Below are 19,313 nucleotides of genomic sequence, written 5' to 3'. Positions count from 1 at the left end.
CACACACACACACACACACACACACACACACACACACATATCTTTCAAAAGGATGGCAGTCAGTATCACCAGTACAGCAGCGCTTTCAGCCATTGGCCTTAGTGAGAAAACACCTCCTGTAGCTGAGCAACTGTCAGGATTACTTTAAATCCTTTGGTGGAAAAAATACAGGCCTTGCAGACAGTGTGTGGATGATAATGGGAAAACTGAACAGATCCACAATGAACTGCTGCTGGGAGGCTGCTGCAGAGTACAGACACCCACAGGGATCTTCATATGAGAAGAAAAAAAGAGTTTACATTTTACACTTAAAGTATTAAAAATCTGTTTTTTCAAACATAGGGTAGGATTTCTCCATCACATGCACAAGGCATTTTTAGTGTCTTTTTGTGGATTGAATTTATGGATTCATGATCTTGCTGTTCCTGGGTCTGGGCGTAAGATTTTATACATTTAAATTGCCACAGGAGAAAACAAAACACAGCAGTCAGAGAAAACACCACACATACAGGGGTTTATTTTATCAATCTCTTCAATGATGCACAATGTGAAAAATTAGAGTGGATGGAAACGTTTTAGCAGAAACACGTCACTGAAACTGTGACATGAAGATTACGGCCAGTGTTTGCAAGGCTTCACGTTTCAAAAGACGCCACAGTGGCCCATAGACGAGGGATACCTGGAAAATACATTTCTTTGCAGATATTCCACATTGCAGTCCAGTTTATAGTTCAAGTCTTCCCATGTTCAGCTCATGCTGCGGCAGTCTGTTTGCATCAGTCATCCAGGCTCTTCACCGGCTGTTGTACCTGCTTCTTGAGGGGCCTCAGCACCCTGCCCTCATTTATCTTCTCGCTGTCCTTGGTGTAGAGGTTGTGCTTGTAAATATACTCTATCACTGAGTCGGGAATCAGGTATTTCACACTCACACCTCGTCTCAGAGCACGGCGCACCTCTGTGGCGCTCGTTTCATTCCTCACCCATTCCCTCACCAGGAAAATGTTTTGTCTGTGGCCAAAGAGCGTGTCCAATTCGTGCACGGTCTGCTCGGGCTGTAGCCCGCCTCGACTGACGCAGACAAGGCCGAAACGCCCAACCACCTCTTCTACATGGTCATCCCGCCACAGACCTGGGAACTTGAAGGTGTTGAGGAAATCAGCACCACACAGGAGCTTCAGCTGTAGAGAAGGACCTGAGGCTGCACAAACATACTCTAGTGAAAACACAGGCTGCATATAAGCAGGTGGTGAAGTTTGAAACATTGATATGCAGTAAGGGGCCAAATAATATCACATGAACAAACTGTCTCCTGAAAGAACACTGATATGAGGAGAGAATTTCAAAAACTGTAAGTACTGCTGATGTGAATATCAATGAAATAGAGCAAACATTTTCAGTCTAGACCCATCAAATGAAAAAGCAGAACATGGCTAAAACTGACTTACTAGCTCCACAAATTACACACAAATTTGATATTCATGGCCCTGTGGGCTAAAGCAAACCAGAACTACACCAATTATGTTAGAAGTTCAACTTTTACATAATAACTCAAACTGAACTGTGTGAATTTATGGGCAGAAATGTCAATCTTTGCAAATAAAATACATATTTTATCCACTTCCTGTCTGATCAGTTCTCAGGGTTGTTCCTATCCATAATTCTGTTTTCCGTAAAATGTATTCTCCTTATGCAGTGTTCTGTGAAAAAAGAGCTCCAGGGACCAGACAGATATCGCTGTAAATGATTTTGACACAGATAATCCATGAAAATGTTGCTGAATACTGATTGGCTGGTTTCCAGTGATAAAACAACCATTACACAAACACACACACACACAATATACTTACCTTGCTCTTTCAGCATTTACAAACACACACACACACACACACATTTGTACACTTATCTTCGTGAGGACTGTCATGGATATGCATTTTTCAGGCCCTTACCCTAACCTTAAATACCCAACCGCAACTCTAACCCTAATGTAATCTAAACCTCACCCCTAAAGCCAAGTCTTAAGCCTCACACAGGGGTCTGAAAAAGTGAGAACCAACCAAAACATTCTAACTTTCCCAAAATGTCCTCACTTATACTCAAACTGGTCTTCACAAAGATAGAGGTACAACTACAGAACACAATCAGTGCTCAAAGGGTTTCTGAACTGGTCCCAGGTTCCTATTAATGAGAGGGTCTTACTTGAGAGGGGGGTGGTGTTTCTGCTGGAGCTGTTGTGCATTCCTGTGCTTTGCTCAAACTCCTTTAAAATACGTCCATAATGATACCTGCCCAACAATGAAAGGCATGACAGAAAGACGGTTTGAAAACTTTTCCTATGGTGAATCTATTTTTCTCACTTTTTTTACATTTGTCCTAGTAGCCACGTCTGTTTCATTCCATGAACAGTGTATCATTCATTTCTAGTCTCTTGATTTTTTATTTTGCTTACTTTCTTTCTATATGTGTACAGGAAATGTTCTCAAACTAAACAATGTGCCAAAATGCATAAGAAAGAGATAAACACACAGAAGAACTTTAAGAAAGATGAAGACAAAACTTCACTGTTTTCAAATAAAGCTTCTTAAGGGTGTTACAGTACTTTTGTGCGTGTGTATATGTGTGTGTCTAAAGTGAGATGACGTGTGATGTGAGCCTCTCATAGTCTCTCGCGGCTTTGAGACAACAGGCCACTTCATGCCTTGATCTGCAGGTGTGTTGTGCAAACACAGCTTAGAGACGACTAATGTTCGGGGGGAGCTAATAAAGGGGATTTGTGAGAATTGGGGAAGGTGAATAAAGTGGGAAAATCCTTTCCAAAAAGGAAACCAAATGGGCACCTTTAACAAACTGTGTTTAAATGGGCATGCAACATATAGTATGTCTGCAATAACACGAAGTGAAGCACATTTTTATCTTCAGATGTTGAATAATTACCTTAGATGACACATGTCATCATAGTGAACCCCTTCAATATACAGTGGGCCAACATTCACCAGAAATACATCTTATTCAGAATGCAGCACCTCTGCCTGCCTCTTTTTCACCCATATTCATGTGCCAGAATGTCTTCGCAACTACACCATTCCCACTTGGCAAGTGAATTTAACAGCCCATGCCCCTAATTTCACCCCAGAGCAAAAAACACATCTGACACAAGTCCAGTCTAGTCTGGCGGCCCCCAAGAGACTATAACCCATAATTTAGGAAACCTGGCAACACTCTGCTACATAAACAGTTGAAGTTGGCGTTAATAAGGGCTGGCAGAGGACAGAACATCCCTGTGAACTCTGCCAGTGCCGTGGTAAAACTAGGACATGTCAGAAAGGATAAAAGATTGGTGTTATATCTAATCAAGGATGTAACAGGAGACAGTAAAAGCTAACGGCCACATAAAGCAGCTACTGACTAACACTCTGTGGGTGGACATAAATTAGAACTGAGATGTACTTGACCCTATCATGGAAGATCTTCATCTTCTTGCATGTTAAAAGATCATGCATGACATGCGATGTAATATGGGATGGTTTTCAATACAGCAGCAGCTTAAGGTTGAGTTACTGTTGAAACTGCAAATGAAACCCTTATGTAAAATGCAATTTCACAATATCTGTTCACCCAAAGCAATAGCACTGTGTCTGCAAAGGACTTACTGAGTGCAGTTAATATAAGCAAGGGTGGATGCAATAATGCTTTGACAACAGGTGACAGTAAAGGTTGGTATAATCCTTGAGCTCATTGCATGTTTGCCACTTTAAACATTGGGAAATTAGGACATTTGAACTCTGAAGTTGCATTAGACTTGTTTTATACCTCATGGTGACCACTGTCTCCGTCCAGTCTGGCTGCTGGCTCTCCCATTCATCAACCGTGACCCAGTTGGAGCTCTGGAGCGCCAGCTTTGCCATAGCAATGCGGTGCTTAGCCAGTACCAGGCCTTGCTTTCCATAGCCGTCACTCACTGGAGACACAATGCCACCCACCACCTGGTACTGGCCTGCAGGGAGAGAAGATTAATACAGTTTTTCTGGGTCAGGACCCAACACAGAAAAAGAATGTAAATCAGCAGATAATGCAATCTGTAAGAGATAGTGTTAATATTATTGATGTTTCATCACATCTCACATTTGAGAACAAAGGCTACAACTTATCTTTCAAAATAGGGAGATGAAAGTGCTCGATCATGACATGAGGCGTCACACCATATGTAGCTTATATTGTGTAACTGATTTTACAAAATTAGCAACAGCTTTAAATAATGAATTAATGTAAGGGGATGAAAATTCTAATTTGTTAGAAGAACACTAAACCAAACAGATGGAATTGCACTGTGGCTCAAAGACTCCGAAGTATTAACACAGCTCCTGCATGAAGCTTACAGTAAGATCTGATAGTGACTCAGGACCAGCATAACCCCTGTGGTTTAATGATGTTGTTATAAATGGTCCTGAGTTTGTATAAGGAGACTTCGTCTGGTAATAATGTTGCTATATGGGACAGTATGACAGCACACGTCAACTCTAGAGTGACTCAGCTTTTTCCATATAAGATAAGAACAGTAAGGAGCAGCTACATTTTTAGTATCTGCAGCATCAGAAAGAACTGCATGCATTATCATTGCTTGTGTCTTTGCACACAATCGAAATTACTTTTGGTGAACTAATGAAACAAACAAGCATTCTTTTGGAATTATGTTCCTTTCAACCTGAAATACCTAAGTTCAATGTTCACTCTTTTATTGTTTACAAAATATCCAGAGACAAGTATGTGCATGTAGGAGCTTTTGTGGGAGCTGTTTTGACCCTGATGGTTATCTAGAAACTCAAGTAAAACATACAAACGCCTAGAATTTTGAATAATAGATATTTTTTTAATACATTCGTATTTCTTTACATTTAGCTCTAACTCTGATTTCACCTGATTTGTACACTCTGGATCTGACCTGTACTGTTCATGTGGTCTCTGGCCAACTCAAACAGCCTCATGTGCTGGTTGGTGATGGGATTAAAGGAGCCGCAGGCTAACAAGAATAGTGGAACACGGCGGGTGGGCATCATGATTTACCCCCTCACAGCATGATTAAAAAAACCTGAGAGAAAAGGAGAAGGAAGGGTTATCAGCATTGTGGGAGTCAAATAATGGGATACAAAGGTAAAGCTACAGAATATAGACTGAATCCTCGTCTAGAATGTTCTGCCGCAACATGTGCAGAAAGATTAGGATTATATATACAGAATAACTAAAAGTGATCCGGTACTTGAGCCGTGTTGTAACATTTTGCAGAGGTTCGCCTTAGTTTCATTAACCTTAACAACCTATTTGTCATTTGGGGGGAGTTTTTATCCCTAAGCACCTTACGATTTATGAGCAAAGCATTGGTAATAGTGGCCCCAGTGAGAAGCAAACACATACCATTCCCATTCCCCTGCCCATTTATCATCAGGACACCCAATGTACTTAGAAACACTGGCAAGAATAAATGTGGCGGCTTTTCACAGGAGTCAGACAGTGGAGGAAGGGACCAACTGCAGGGGGCTTTTTGTTTTAATGTCTGTGTGTTTGTATATAGGGAGCATAGAGAGGAATTAAAACCAGTCACTGTCCAGTTGATGGTACATTTAACCACGGCAATCTGGCATGTATCCTGCCAACACTGGAAAATCCGATTTCACTTATAATTAACCAGATGCCTATCATTTGTCTGCAATACATTTGAACAATCCACGTTAGCTCATCTGCCAAAAAAAATAAAAAAATAAAATAATAATAAAAAAACTATATTAAAAAAAAAAACACAATTCAGTCTTGTGAAATTTGAGCGCAGAGAAAACAATTCTCCTGTCAGAGCCAGGGGCTGTTTTTAAATGAATAGCATTTATATTAAAAATAAGAAATCAAACAAAATGAATCAAGCTAAGCAGAAAGTGCAAAGTGCAGCCCCGCAGGTCATTTTAAATCCCCTGTAAACTTTGTCACTTATTCAGAATGAGATAAGTTTGACTGGTCTGTATTCAAATCACATCTGACACCTGGGCTGTCAGCTTCTCTGTAAATGACCGTATTTTCTCTGGATGGCCAGAGAAACAGCCCTTCAGCTACATGTACAATAAGATGATCTGAACAGCTACAAGAGCAAGAAAACACCGAGGACACAATCCGCCTTGACACTGAAGGTGAGACTAACATGAATTAGCTCAACGGACTAAAACTACGTGCACAACGACAAACACACAGTCACATCCATGAACACGTGAACGTGAAAAAGTCGTATATTCAAACAACCATATAACAAAACAAACAGTGGTGTGACTGATAAATAATATCATTACCTTCACGTCACTTTTCACATTATTGCTGTTTGGTGAGAGTGTCACATTTATTTCACTCCGTCGATCCGAGGAGCGTACACTCGATGGTTCCGCTTAGAAAACTTGGCTGAAGCGCGACCCCTGGCGGAAAAATCGTTATTGCGTCGGAGCTCTCCGTGGTACTGAAACACGATCTTGTATTTATGAACAGCAGAGACACAGTCACATCCTACTCCACATTCTTGCCATATAATAGTTACTATTGATCATTGCATTAAATATTACATTGAGTTTTTTGTTAATACGTCTTCCCAGAAGAAACCGGCTACAACCATAAGCTGACCTTTACACTGGTGCAGCATCAAACACCTTCACTCTCCTTGTAACATTTTATTCCATTGTTGTTAACTGCCTGTCAGGTGAAAAAGGAGAAGCTTTGTAGAAAATAAATTGACTGTCTGTAGTGCAACCGGCAACTGATTATGTAATGTCTGTACAGCAAATGACTTTTCCAATAACTCTGCTTCATTGCACAGGAACAAGGATTACTTGTTCAAGGATTACTTTAAAAGAATGTGAAGGTTCTAGTGAGTGCCACTGCATTTCAGAAGCCAACGATATACCCAAACAGAAAACAGACTCATCTCTGCCCAGTGAGGACAATTATGGCTATGGGTATTTGGCACATGAATACTAAATACAAGTAGCTATTTTCATTCACAATTTTACTTCTTTCATATTATTATGTTATAATTGTCACTATTTCACCTACCAATAATCTGAGGATTAAAGATCGAATGTGTCCTGATCACTGGTTAAGTTTGATTGTATGACAGAAACTGTAAGAATAACACATACAGATTGGACTCCCCAAGATTTTAGGATCAACATGTTAAGATTTCCTTCATTTTCAGGTACATTCTTGGCAAAATTGAAGAGGACCCAGTACCTTAATAATTAAAACAAATTGTTAATAAGCTGAATAATTTAGCAGTCATAAACTGTTGAATAATTTAGCAGCCATAAACTGTTTAAATCTGCTAGAAAATACTGTAGATGCTTGGAAAGTAAAAAAGTCAAATAGGCAAATAGTCTATTCCATATGTATGAAATGTTGACATTAAAATGATCAAATATATAATGGATTACTGCTTTTCCCATGTCCTAAATGACTGCTTACCTAAGGACTTGGTCAAAGATACAGAGACAAAGGGTGCTCATTACATCATCTTACCCCTGTAACTACGCTGCTGTAACTTAGCTGACACAACCCATGGAAACAGCCAATTGGGAATATGTGTGTGTAAGTGACTGTGTGCATGTAAATGTGGTCCTTGATGTTTTTGTCTGAATATGCATGTGTGTGTGTGTGTTCTGTCTTTGTTATCCTCTTAACTCACTTGAGGTCTGCCCCCTCTTTCTAATCCTCAGAACACACACCCACGCCCAGCAGAAGAAGAAGAATGGGGGAATAATTGAAGAACATACGGCCGTTAGAGAAAACCAGTGATTCTGCCACAGGGTGAAAACTGAAAGACTCAAATCTGTGAGGGGGAGTATAGCTGCGCTGTATGGAGCTTCTTGTTAGGAGGATACAGCCGGAAAAACATCACAGCGCAGCAGCTGCTTCATTCGATTATGAAAAGAAAATTGCTGTAAGAACATTCAAAAATCCACAGCTTGTGTTACTCCTTAATTAAAATTTTACATTTCCCACATGTAGCCTATCTTACACAGGCAATTAATAGAGGGTAACAGCTAAATATGTTTACTTCAAGGATGCACATGGGTTGCTGATTAATCTGAACACCTTAATGGCCAGCAGGTGGTCATCACAATACAATAACACTGTTGGAAATCAGAAAAGCATCACACAAAATAATGCATATTTAGAACTCAAATTAAGACTCAAATGAAAGCGAATAATTGGGTGGTTTTAGTACTTCCAGACAAATTTGCCATGTCACACTGAAAAAAAAGTCACTTTTTGGTTCAACTGGTCCCAAATAGTAGACACATATACTAGACATTGTGAGGTGACAAGCCAGAAAGGTTGAGGAAAACAGATTTAAGAGCCTTAGTGTTTTGAAAAACTTGAATCAGGGGAGAAATATTGTTCCCCTCTGTGGTCAAAGTATTTTGATCCCCTAGCTCCAATAATAAATCAGACGCTGCTTCATTTTGAGGAGGGACGTGGCAGGCTCCAGGTGTCTTTCCCTGCCATAGCTTAGGCTGTATTGAATTTACTCAATAAGACTGTGGCTGTATACCTGTGGAGGAATGCGATCGCAGGCAGCAGCCCTTTTCCTGGGGTGTCACAATCAATCTTTACCTTCTTATGACACCAAACTATAAACGCACACACTCATCCCAGACACATCCCCTCTTCTCTATCACTTATTCCGTCTTTCTCATTAAGTCAAGGTTGCAAAACGAAGCCAAATTACACGACGCGTTTATTCTTCAACATAAAAGTTTAAAATGTATTAACCCGTTTCGAAGCACCCGTAACATTTAGGGTTTACAAATACGCTTTTAAAATGAAGAGGAGGTTTACCTTGTGTAAATTCAGCCTTAATTTGGTGCCTTCATGCGATGTTATTAAACATTACCAGCAAGCTGCGTTTTATTTTGACAACCAACGTCCGGAAACGTGTATTTATTGACGCTGTCCAAACGTCAGCAGCTCTCTCTCTTTTCTTATCACACTCCCCGATGCTCTCTCCACCGACAGACTAGCCGTCGCGCGCCGGGCCAGCTGCGAACACCCTCGCGCTCTGGAGGTGATCCAGGACCAGAGAAGAAGAGAGGACGGGGAAGCATCAGCCTCACAGCTCGACAACCATGCAGAGACTCGGGGTCCCCTTTCTGCTGCTTTGGCTTATGTGGGGCCACTCCTGCGCTCTCGGCGGAAAAGGTAGGAGCACGAAAAAGGAAGAAAAGAGGAACTGGTCTTCGAAATGTTTGCGTGCTTTTTCGCCTTTGAGTTGCTCAAGTTGGCAGGGAGAGCACCAGCCGTGCGTCCAACAACTTCATACCTTTTTTTTTTTTTTTTTTTAGTTGTTCCAATGAAGTTTTGATGCATATTCGGTTGCTTAATATGTCTTTTCTCTCAGGTGTTCAGGTTGGTAGGAAGTTACAGCTTGTGTTTGACCGGTAGGTAGTGGTAAGTCCTAGCTGCTGTGATTAAACACTGGGGCTACAACTGGACATTATTGTCATTATACTTTAAGCTAGAGAAGGACAGAACATATCTCCAAAGAACAGCTTCACATCATGACAAAACACATAGAAACCTAATGATAGTTAAGCTTTAATCTACATTACACAAGCTACAAAAAGCAGAAACTTCCTAACAAATTTATAATTAAAACGAAGACTTTTTTGTATGTTTTGTAATTTAACTTGGAAAATATCTTAAACTATTAAACACACTATCAAATGTATTAATCTGCTGTGCAGGTGGTTAAATGATGAATGATTTCAGCTCACCACAACTCACCACATGATGTAGGGATTCACATCACGCGAGGGAATACGTCTCCCCTTTACATTTTGTCTCAGAGGCCCCGACAGCCACACATGCCCCAGTTGCTTTGACTGAGGGTTATGATTGGCCTGTGATCTGAAGATGATTTCTGTCTATGATAATCGTTCAGTGCTTGGGGAGGGCAGTTATGGTCAGGGCTTTGTGTTCAATCACCCTGTGATACACTTACATATCTCTACACACACACACACACACACACTGCCAACTGGTGTTGCCTATGAAGGGCAGTGGTGGTTTGCAGTTGTATTAATTGGGTCTCTGGGGTGAGAGCTCTGGGTTAACTGGCTGTTGGCGGACAACCAAACATTAGTATTATTATTTTGTGTGTTTATGAAAGACCTCCTTATGGCCACGGTTCAGAAAGAGGGCTAATCTGGTTTAGATTAAGTTTAGACAAGAGCTTATTTTCTGTAGAGGCTGAAATGAATCATTCAGTTTTTGAAGGTGAATGTTATATATGAGCTCAGCTTTGCTTTGAATGACATGTATACTATCCACAGTATATGCAATGCACTCAATGTAGCATACATCATCTGGTCTGGAAGCTAAATATTGCATTTTATGAAAGGACTGAACTGGCTTCAAATAAGTAAAAAAAAATCAATAATTATAATAAATTTCCTAAGATTTGACAGGACTTGGTATTGTTAAGTGAAGCTATTTCATTTAATAAAGAATGCATCAAGGTCTGAATAGACAGTCTGAATAGGCTTGTTGTATAAGAGAAACACAGAGTGAATGTTTGTGTGTGCATGTAGATTTTGTATTTACAAGCTCTGCGAGCTCAGCAGAATACAGTATGTACAGTACCTAATACAGAGGCTTGCTGCTGAATACCTTTACACAAGGAGTCGGGAAATAGACCAGAGCAGGTGGATGCCAAAGAACACAGAGTGAGAGTATCTGAGGGGCACTGAAAGAGAAAGCAAGGGAGGAAAAAATTCGTAAACAAGACCAGATTTATGGGTGTCTTTTCAACAGAGCCGTCTAGCTGCATTATCCTCGTTGGAACATAAATCGTGAAAGTGATGTGGAACACAGAAGCATAACTCAGGTTTCCCTCTTCTGTGCAGTGACTGGTGAAACAATGTCTGGCGGGAACTGCTCAGCCCTGTCCTGCCGCTTTTTCCCTCTTAACTGTCACTCATGCCCTTTCCATCCTTTTCCTTTCCTATGCTTTCTCGCTCCTGTTATTTTTCCTGTCTGTCCCTCTCTTTTTTTCTTTCTTTCTTCCTTATTTTGGCTCTGCAATGCTTTTTGCTGCTCCATTCCATTGAGCTGATGCCATTCAGAGGGCAAATGTCACAGAGAGAGAGGTGTTTCGTCATTTTCCTTCTCATTTCTTTTTCCAAGCTTGAGTAGCCTTTATTCTGATATGGAGAGCTGCTGCTTTTTCTCTTCAAAGCCACGGATTCAGTTCCAAACTGGTTTTGGCTTAAGTGAAACGTATAAATAGCAAGGCTGTCTTTTTTTCTGTATCACCTTGCCTGTTTTCATCTGGACAGTGTCACATTCTCACTCTATTGTGGGTTACCCTTCTACTGCTGACCCCCTCCTTCATCCCATTTATATTCCCCAAAGCATGCCCAGATTTTCTGCCTTTTACCCCTGCTTTCCTTTACCTCTTCACCCCTTGTCTCTCTACTGTTCACAGTTTTTGTTTTCTAATGGCTTGCAAAGGAAAAGATATGTGTTTGTGTGTAAAAATATGTGTGCATGACACAACATTGTATTAAAACAGACAGAGTACCCTTGAGCTTTGTACTGGCATTTATAACTGTGTGGAGGAATGTCAGGTGTGTGTGCTGGCAGTATGCAAATGAGGGCAGAAATGTAAATTAATGCCCTAATTTGGATGTTAATTACTTAGCACAGCTAATTATAATATGTCTGATGAGGCGTAAGGTGGAAGAAGAGAGTGAAATAGAGGTGCTGCCATTGGATGATGTATGTGCGGTGATAAGAAAATGAGTGTGTTTGTGAGTGCATGTGTGAGAGTGAGAGATGTTTGTGTTTAGGGCTGCTTCTTTGCCAGTATTACACCAGCTGGTCCAATGGCCCCAGTGGGGCTTTCTGGTCAGCACTGCTCAAAATGTGGTGGATAAACATTGCATGCTGCGCTGATTTCTGAGAGGCACCCTCACACACCCACTCTCTCTCTAATACATGCACACACGCTCACAGACCTGGACACTCTTATCATTTAAAACTATCTTAGTAAACACATTTCATTCATTTATTTACTTACTTAACAAGGGCACATATTTTCCCCTTGAAGCTCTGCCAGGTGGCCTGTGGTTAGTAAATGAGGGAGGAGAGACAATAATGGGAAAGGAAAAAGACATAAAAGGCGAGACACTAGGTACTGAGATGCTCTATTATATAACCCTTTTTCATCATTTTTAGTTTTACTTAATATTTTTAATGACTTGCTTTCAGCAGGATTACAAATGTGTGAGACAGTAACAAATTCAGAAAATGGGCCAGAAAGAATTTGATAGAGGCCAACTTTAGTAAATCGTCACCCTACAACATCAAAAGATTGAGTACATGGGTTAGTCAGTCCTCTAAGAATATATCAGGGTGCCAGTGGGAAACGTTGCTTAATTCAGTTCATCTGGATGCAGCTGTGTCACAGTGTAACTATGTTGTGGCTCCATCACCTTTTTGAAATTGAAATACCCGCTGGATATGTTGAGAAGTTTCATCTATCTTTCTAATAGTGTTTAAAACCATTTGGCCCTTTTTTGTTAAATAAACATTTCTAGCTGTAATAGATGTGGTAGATACTTTGCAGTTGTACTTGCAAGTGTTATCCTACCTTACAGACTACTTTTTGAAGAAGTGGCGTAAACCATAAAACTAGTTTTACAATACAAAAGTTAATACAATTTGAAAACTCTTATATATAATGGAATTTCATGTGATTTATTAATAAGCACAAAGCATATATTTACAAGCTAATTTCATGCTTCACAGATGCAAGCTGTTTTTTCAAAAATACAACTGGGCATGTGCCATAGGTGAGATGCTAATATATCTGGTTGACATTGGTGCAGAGGACCTGAATAAAAGCTGGGAAGTTGTTATGAATATAAGTAAGTAAGGCTGAACATCCTGTGTTTAATATTTCTGCAGATTATATGTGTTTATATACTTAAATACTGTAAATCAGGAAGTGGTATTTCATTAAAAGGCTTCATTAATGAAAGATTTTGGAGTTTTGTGCATTTGGCCCAAGAAAACATAAAAAGGTTTAGCAAATGGACTCTCCTAAATCAGTGGCCTCCATCAATTCATCAATTTTCTTAATTATTAAATATGTGAATATTTAATAATTGTGAATATATTGCCTGACTAATCTAATAACATCACTGTTGTTTAAACTGAACATGTTTGCTCCTTAGCACTGTGGAGCTATGGTTAGAACTGTTGCCTCACGGCAAGAAGGTTCCTGGTTTGAAACCCAGCAGGGACCTTTCTGCGTGGAGTTTGCATGTTCTCCCTGTGCTTGTGTGGGTTTTCTCCAGGTACTCTGGTTTCCTCCCACAGTCCAAAAACATGTATGTCAGGTTGATTGGTGACTCTAAATTGCCCATAGGAGTGAGTGTGAGTGTGTGAGGTTGTTTGTCTCTATGTGGCCCTGTGATGGACTGGTGACCTGTCCATCAGTGGGTGGGATAGGATCCAGCAGATCCCCTGTGACCCTGGTTAGGAATAAATGGGTATAGATGATGGATGGATGTTTTCCCAATCCTAATATTAAAGTAAAAGGATGGAAAAATATCTGGTTAGTGTTGGCAGTAAGAACAGATCCTTAAATAATGAGATTGAGGGTTGGTGGAAAAAAAAATTCTTTGAAGTGAGACACATCAGTGTTCACCAGCAACCTACGGACAGAACTGAGGTCCTGTGCTTCAGCCGTGTCCCATGTGCTGGTGTCATTAAGGTGCTTTATATTGTCTCTACATGTACAGGCCTAACAATCCTTTATTGAACGATAGACAGTCTGTTGTGGCTCATGATAAAGCCTGAAGTTATGAAGACATGCACCACTGCATGCTGTTTTAATTATAATTCCAATACAAACTTATTAGCCTGCTGTGTATTTGTACAGCTAATAAAATGTGCTAACATTGTAGTCCTGTGTTCTGTTCCAACCAAAGTAAGAAATACACACAAAGATACACACGCACGCACACCCACTCTCATGCACAAAGCTCTTTTCATGTTATTGCACACTCGATTGAGTCATCTCCTTCATCTCCTTTTCAAGTTGTCATGTGTGGGTCTCTTGTATAGTCAGTCCAAAGCCTCACCATACGCTTTGAAATTACGTTATATTTGATTTTTTTATTGCTTCTGATTCCCTCCTGTAGTAACCACGAAAGAGCCATGTATTTTCTACCTTGAGATATGATTCTGAAGGTGTTTTACAACCACAGGTTCACACAAATATTGGAGAGGCAGGCTACAAAGTGAAACGACAGAGTGTAACATCACAGGTGCTGCGGCAAGTCATGCCAAAAGAAATGCGTTTAATTTTTTTAATACTTTCCCTGCAAGGCTCAGAATTAAGATGAGTGTGTGACTGAAAAAGAACTCATTTTTTAAGTGAACAAATGAAAACCACAAGAGGAGACTGAATGTAACCTGCGTTTGCATGCATGTGTGTTTACTTGATAAACTGATAAGCGTTTGTTTGGTTCGCGGTCACATCTGCATGCACAGACGCATGCACCGGCTCTACCTGCAGCTACAAACGTTGCTCAGGTAGAAATGGATCACAGCGGGCAGGGAAAATGAAAGCATGTGCTCAAGAAGAAAGGTTTTAATTTTCATGAGTCATCAGGCAGTAGAATTATCCCTGTTTCTGTCTGTCCTCTACCCTGTTTCTTCTTTGGCAACCCTTTGTGTACCACCCCTCCTATCTCTCTCTGTGTCTTTGCCTTGGTCTCTCTATTCTTTCCCCCTTCTGGTAGAAGCACATAAGAGATGAGGTTTGGATGTGCAAATACCCCTGTTTTGACTCTCAGCTCACTTTCATATTTTCATCTTCTCCTTCCTTTGTAAATCTGCCAAGCTTTAGCCTCACCTCACTACAGAGAGTATGTTTTCACCTGTGTCATTGCCCTTTCCATTTCCTGTTTTGTTCTTGTCCTATCCTTACCTTCTCCTTCCTTACTCTGTCTTCTTGAGCTGTGCTTTTATAAATCATTTAAATGCTGTCATTACAACATGCTACTGTATATCTGTGTTTGTGTATCATATCATGTCACTGCATGTATACTGGATTGTGCAAAATCCATCTTACAATTTATCATGTACCAGACCTACCTGAGACACCTGCTAATTAGGTGCGTCATGCTTCTTGGGCTTAGATTACATTTATTGTGTGAGGTTGTGTTGCATGAAAGAAATGAATATTTATATTATAGGCAAATTAAAAGTAGCAGTCTTCTTAGCCATGAACACAGCATTTATCTGTCCATGCCTTCAAAACAGTCCAGATAGAATGTGCTTATTTATTGTTATTTGACCTCTGATGGAAGAGCAAAGGGACATATTTTTATTGTAAGTCATGAAAACATGTGCCTAGAGCATAGTAGAGCACCAGTCCACCCTGAAGTGCGAAGAGTTTAAAAGTTATGAAATCAATAATCCAGAACCAGTATTATTACTTTTAAATATTCTTCTCTGGAGATGTTTGTTTATTTAATTGAAAAGACCAGTGAGAATAAGAGAAACTAGTTTTTCTGTTCATTTTAAAATCCAGGGTCCTAGTTGTGTATTTAACTGTATTTAAAAAGTGTATTTAAAAAGTGTATTTAAGTGCACATCCTTAAATAAGTCTCCCTTTGTCAGATACATGCATTAAGTGAATCAAATCCTGCTGTGGTTTAGCATCTGCACAAATATTGACTTTTCAGAGTCACCAATTATTACAGGAAGTATTCTCCAGGGAGTTAGTGGCCTCATTTGTGATGGCCCCTGTTGTTTTTTATTACTTTTGAAGTATATTTTTTGTGGGTGGGCATAGGGTAGATAAGGCTTTTACACTGTATTCCCATGGAGGAAATAGTGTGATTGTGAGTCACCCACTGCACTGCATGTTTCCCTGACCTATAAATTTGGATGTGTCAGAACAGAACCTCAATTCCCGATTTGTAATTTACTCCCTACCTTTGCCTTTGTCTTCTTCCATTTGCAGTGTTTTTGATCTATGGTCTGTTGTTGCCCTCAGAGTCATTTGCTCCTCCCACGTACACTCTTCCTATATTCTCCGACCTTTCAACCAAAACCTGACTGCTGAGGTTCATGCTGTTGTTCATTGTCTATAAAACCATTTAACTCACACACAGACTCCCTGTTTGCCATGTTTTTGTCCCAACGAAATGAGCAGTGTTTTACCACCCACCACTGTTATGTCAGCAGAGCAACATTTCTCATAAAGTTTGTGTCACAACAGATTTTAATTTTAATTTTCGTTACTCTGGTGTAATGGCATTTTTGTTTATTTTATTCATGGTCCACAGCTTTTGCTATTACATCTCAGTTCTTTGTCAGCAAAAAATCCTATTAATCTTTCTGCAGGTTCAGCATTGTTTTTGCACAGTTTGATAATGGTGCTTACCCAGGTTTTTCAGGCTCATTATTGTTAATCAATTGGAATTCGTCATCACAAACTCAAAATGAAACATCCCTTTTATCAGCGAGGACTTGGCTAGACGTTCATGTGGCTGGGTATTGTAGTGTACAAAATCTCACACATATCTGAGAATTACTACCTTGTCTGAGGTGATATTTCCTCTTACAAGACGTAAAGGAGAAACTGAGAAGAGGGTGTTGTTTGTATTTGATAGCACAGCGTTTGTAGCACCCAGTGTTCACCCTGCTTTTTATTAGAAGAGTATGCAGTTTGCATGTGTGTGTGTGCACATTTTAAGCAATTGGTTTCATTAAAAATATGTAGTGTTTGGTTCTTATACTGACATTTCTTGTAAAGATCCTTCACGTGGCTCACATATGTAGGCATTGGTGTTGTGTTCCTTAACTGATGATCTATAATGTATGAAGCTATCACAGAAAATCATAGTGACTTGATCATGTGTTCATCATGACTAACAGGAATTCATGACACATCCTGCATTCATTCAAGCATTAAATCATTGTGAGTCATGTCTTAGTTAAACGTTGAGTATATGAGTTGCACTCTCATTGTAAAGTGTGAGCACATTAAAGTGACCCCCTTCTCTGTGATAAACAGTTTGACATTATTTTTTCAAGAAACAAAGACAGTTAGATCAAAGAAATTACCATCTTCCACACAAAAAGCTTGTCAAGAAGACATATAGTATCTAAAGGAAGTACACTCTCGTCAATCTACCCGTCACAATTAACCCATGACTGAACTGTTAAATTTCTATTAAAATGTCAAAGCTTTGTGTGGGGATTTCTCACCCTCATATGTCGGTGGCACATTTTCTCTGTAATTATAGTCCATTTTCCTCACAAGCAGACAATAACTTTATTGTATTGAGCTAAAAAGACAGTGCCGCTATGCTATAGCGCATTAGAGTGAAGTGCAAAAATGACTTTTGATAATTGAAAACAAGGAAATACTTGTCAGTGTCTTTGCTGTGGCAGCTCTTGTTATTTTTCATATCCCACTGAGACCAAATAATTTACTAGCCCAGAACACTATGGTCAGAATTGTGCGTTTCTCTTCGAGATTATTGGATGTGTAAATTCAGCTCTACAGGCAATAAAAACTTTACAGCTTTCATTTTACCATTTAGGGCATCCGCTGACAATATTGGCTATGTTGCTAAAATATATGGTACATTTATAAAGCAACGGGTAGAAGTGGAGCACATTGCAATGATAAATGTGTATTTTGTAAGCCTCTTACATTGTGCTGATTATCAGTTATCATTCACCTTTAATGCTTGGATTGGTAGTCTTGACACTTTATTACATGTCACGGGAGATAGAAATGTACTGAGAGCAAACAGAGTTATTATAAAGTAAACTCAGCTCCAGAGGCAATTGTGTGGCGAGAGAGGAAGGTTGGAGGGTCAGAGATAAAATAACTAGAATGAAAGTGTGAAGAAGTGAAAAGCAGAGCACTGATCACACTGCTGATGTATTGTTTTGGGATGTTTTTCTTCTCCGTTCTCCTTTGTGTCTGCTTGCCCATTATACTTTATTTAAAGTAATTGGGGAGAAAATGGTTCTGAGTTGTCATGAGAAAGTTAAGCACCCCTGTTACCAGTTATGACAGCCTGAAGCTTGCAAGTCAGAGATATAATATTGGTTTGCTTTTTGTGGATAGTTTGTTTGTTGTTTCTCTGCCTACCTCTCTGCACACCTTCCTTCTCTCCCACAGATGCCCTTTTCAGCCCATGACCCTTGCACTACCTTCCTTCACTCATGTGCAGCTAAACACACACAAGCACAGCTACACATTCACTTAGCAGCTCCTAAACGTCTGTAATAAAGCTGCTGTCCTCCTCAGTTTTAGGGATCAGCTGTGATTGGAGTAGTCCAGGAAGGCAGCTCCACAAAGGATCAAGACAGATGCTTGTGGATGCGATGACTCAGGGAGAAGATGGCAAGCCTAGTCATCCTGTTAACCCCTTGACCTTTGTCTCTCTTCCCGATTTCTGCCCGCTTGGACGACTGATACTGTAGGATTGCTTGCACTGGTAGCAACGGGGCTGAGACATCATACATTATTAAAGAGCTACACTGTTTACCTCTCAATGTGCTGTTTGCCTCTCAAGCATCATTTCTTTATTTAGACAGTAGCCTAGAGGAGCAAAGTGAAGGGGGAACACTGGTAATTGCTCGGGAAGTCGTGACAGAAATTCACCATCTTGGATTTTACCAGCTCTCTTTTTTTTTTTTTTACTGGGTTTCTCTGCTGACTGCTAGTTTCATTATATTCGACAGACTGTCTTCTTTCAGCTCTGCGTCTGTCGTTGAGAAATGAGGATGAATTTGTAGCTTTGGTACGATTGTAAAAAAAAGAAAGAAAAAAAAGGTGTTGATACCTTCTTTGTTATTGCAGAATATGTAATTCATCCCCATTGTCAGATATTGATTTTAGGAGAAAAGTGATGATAAACAATGTTTACTTTCCCACCTTGATCCCTGTGGTAGATTAAAACAAACTGCTGAGAGTAATATGGCTTGGCTTAGTATTAAATTCTGAGAATGCCCTCCACCGTCTAACTTATGACACTGTGGAAGTATAACTATAATACTCCAAATATATCAAGTTGTTCCCATGTAGCAACGTTGCCACCCAAATTTTTTTTCTCAGCTCAGAAATGACATATAAAATATATGACATGAAGAAAATACTGGCAACACTATGAAATTTTACATAAGTCTGAAGTGTTTACCACATGTCCAGAGCAGAATGAATAGAGTTTGACATTCTTTGTCATGGCTTT

At 39.8% G+C, this 19,313-nt stretch overlaps 2 protein-coding genes across 2 annotated transcripts in view; one reads left to right on the top strand and one right to left on the bottom strand.

Moving 5' to 3' along the window:
* Window positions 1–516: 516 nt before the first annotated feature.
* nmnat3 (nicotinamide nucleotide adenylyltransferase 3) lies at window positions 517–6,370 on the bottom strand. The gene is made up of 5 exons (XM_026314337.1): window positions 6,324–6,370; window positions 4,937–5,083; window positions 3,808–3,991; window positions 2,197–2,282; window positions 517–1,198 (listed from the first exon to the last, which is right to left on the bottom strand). The coding sequence occupies exons 2-5, from the start codon at window positions 5,049–5,051 to the stop codon at window positions 777–779; spliced, it is 807 nt and encodes a 268-aa protein (XP_026170122.1). The 5' UTR covers window positions 5,052–5,083; window positions 6,324–6,370; the 3' UTR covers window positions 517–776.
* A 2,710-nt stretch (window positions 6,371–9,080) lies between these two features.
* clstn2a (calsyntenin 2a) overlaps window positions 9,081–19,313 on the top strand; it is a 125,816-nt gene continuing 115,583 nt past the window's right edge. Inside the window, exon 1 of the mRNA XM_026313436.1 lies at window positions 9,081–9,219. Within this exon, the coding sequence (XP_026169221.1) occupies window positions 9,147–9,219 (73 nt within the window). The 5' untranslated portion in view covers window positions 9,081–9,146. The remainder of the gene's footprint in view (window positions 9,220–19,313) is intronic.

Source organism: Mastacembelus armatus, chromosome 17 (assembly GCF_900324485.2).
Source record: "Mastacembelus armatus chromosome 17, fMasArm1.2, whole genome shotgun sequence".
Classification (NCBI taxonomy): domain Eukaryota; kingdom Metazoa; phylum Chordata; class Actinopteri; order Synbranchiformes; family Mastacembelidae; genus Mastacembelus; species Mastacembelus armatus.
Note: the sequence above shows the minus strand (reverse complement) of the source record. Positions and strands in the feature narration are given on the sequence as shown.

Excerpts from the sequence above, each read along its gene's own strand:
- nmnat3 (XM_026314337.1), bottom strand. The coding sequence starts at position 5,051 with ATGATGCCCACCCGCCGTGTTCCACTATTCTTGTTAGCCTGCGGCTCC. Across the intron at positions 3,992-4,936 it reads AGACCACATGAACAGTACAG|GCCAGTACCAGGTGGTGGGT; the intron begins GTCAGATCCAGA and ends CTCTCCCTGCAG. Across the intron at positions 1,199-2,196 it reads AAACACCACCCCCCTCTCAA|CCTCAGGTCCTTCTCTACAG; the intron begins GTAAGACCCTCT and ends ATGTTTGTGCAG.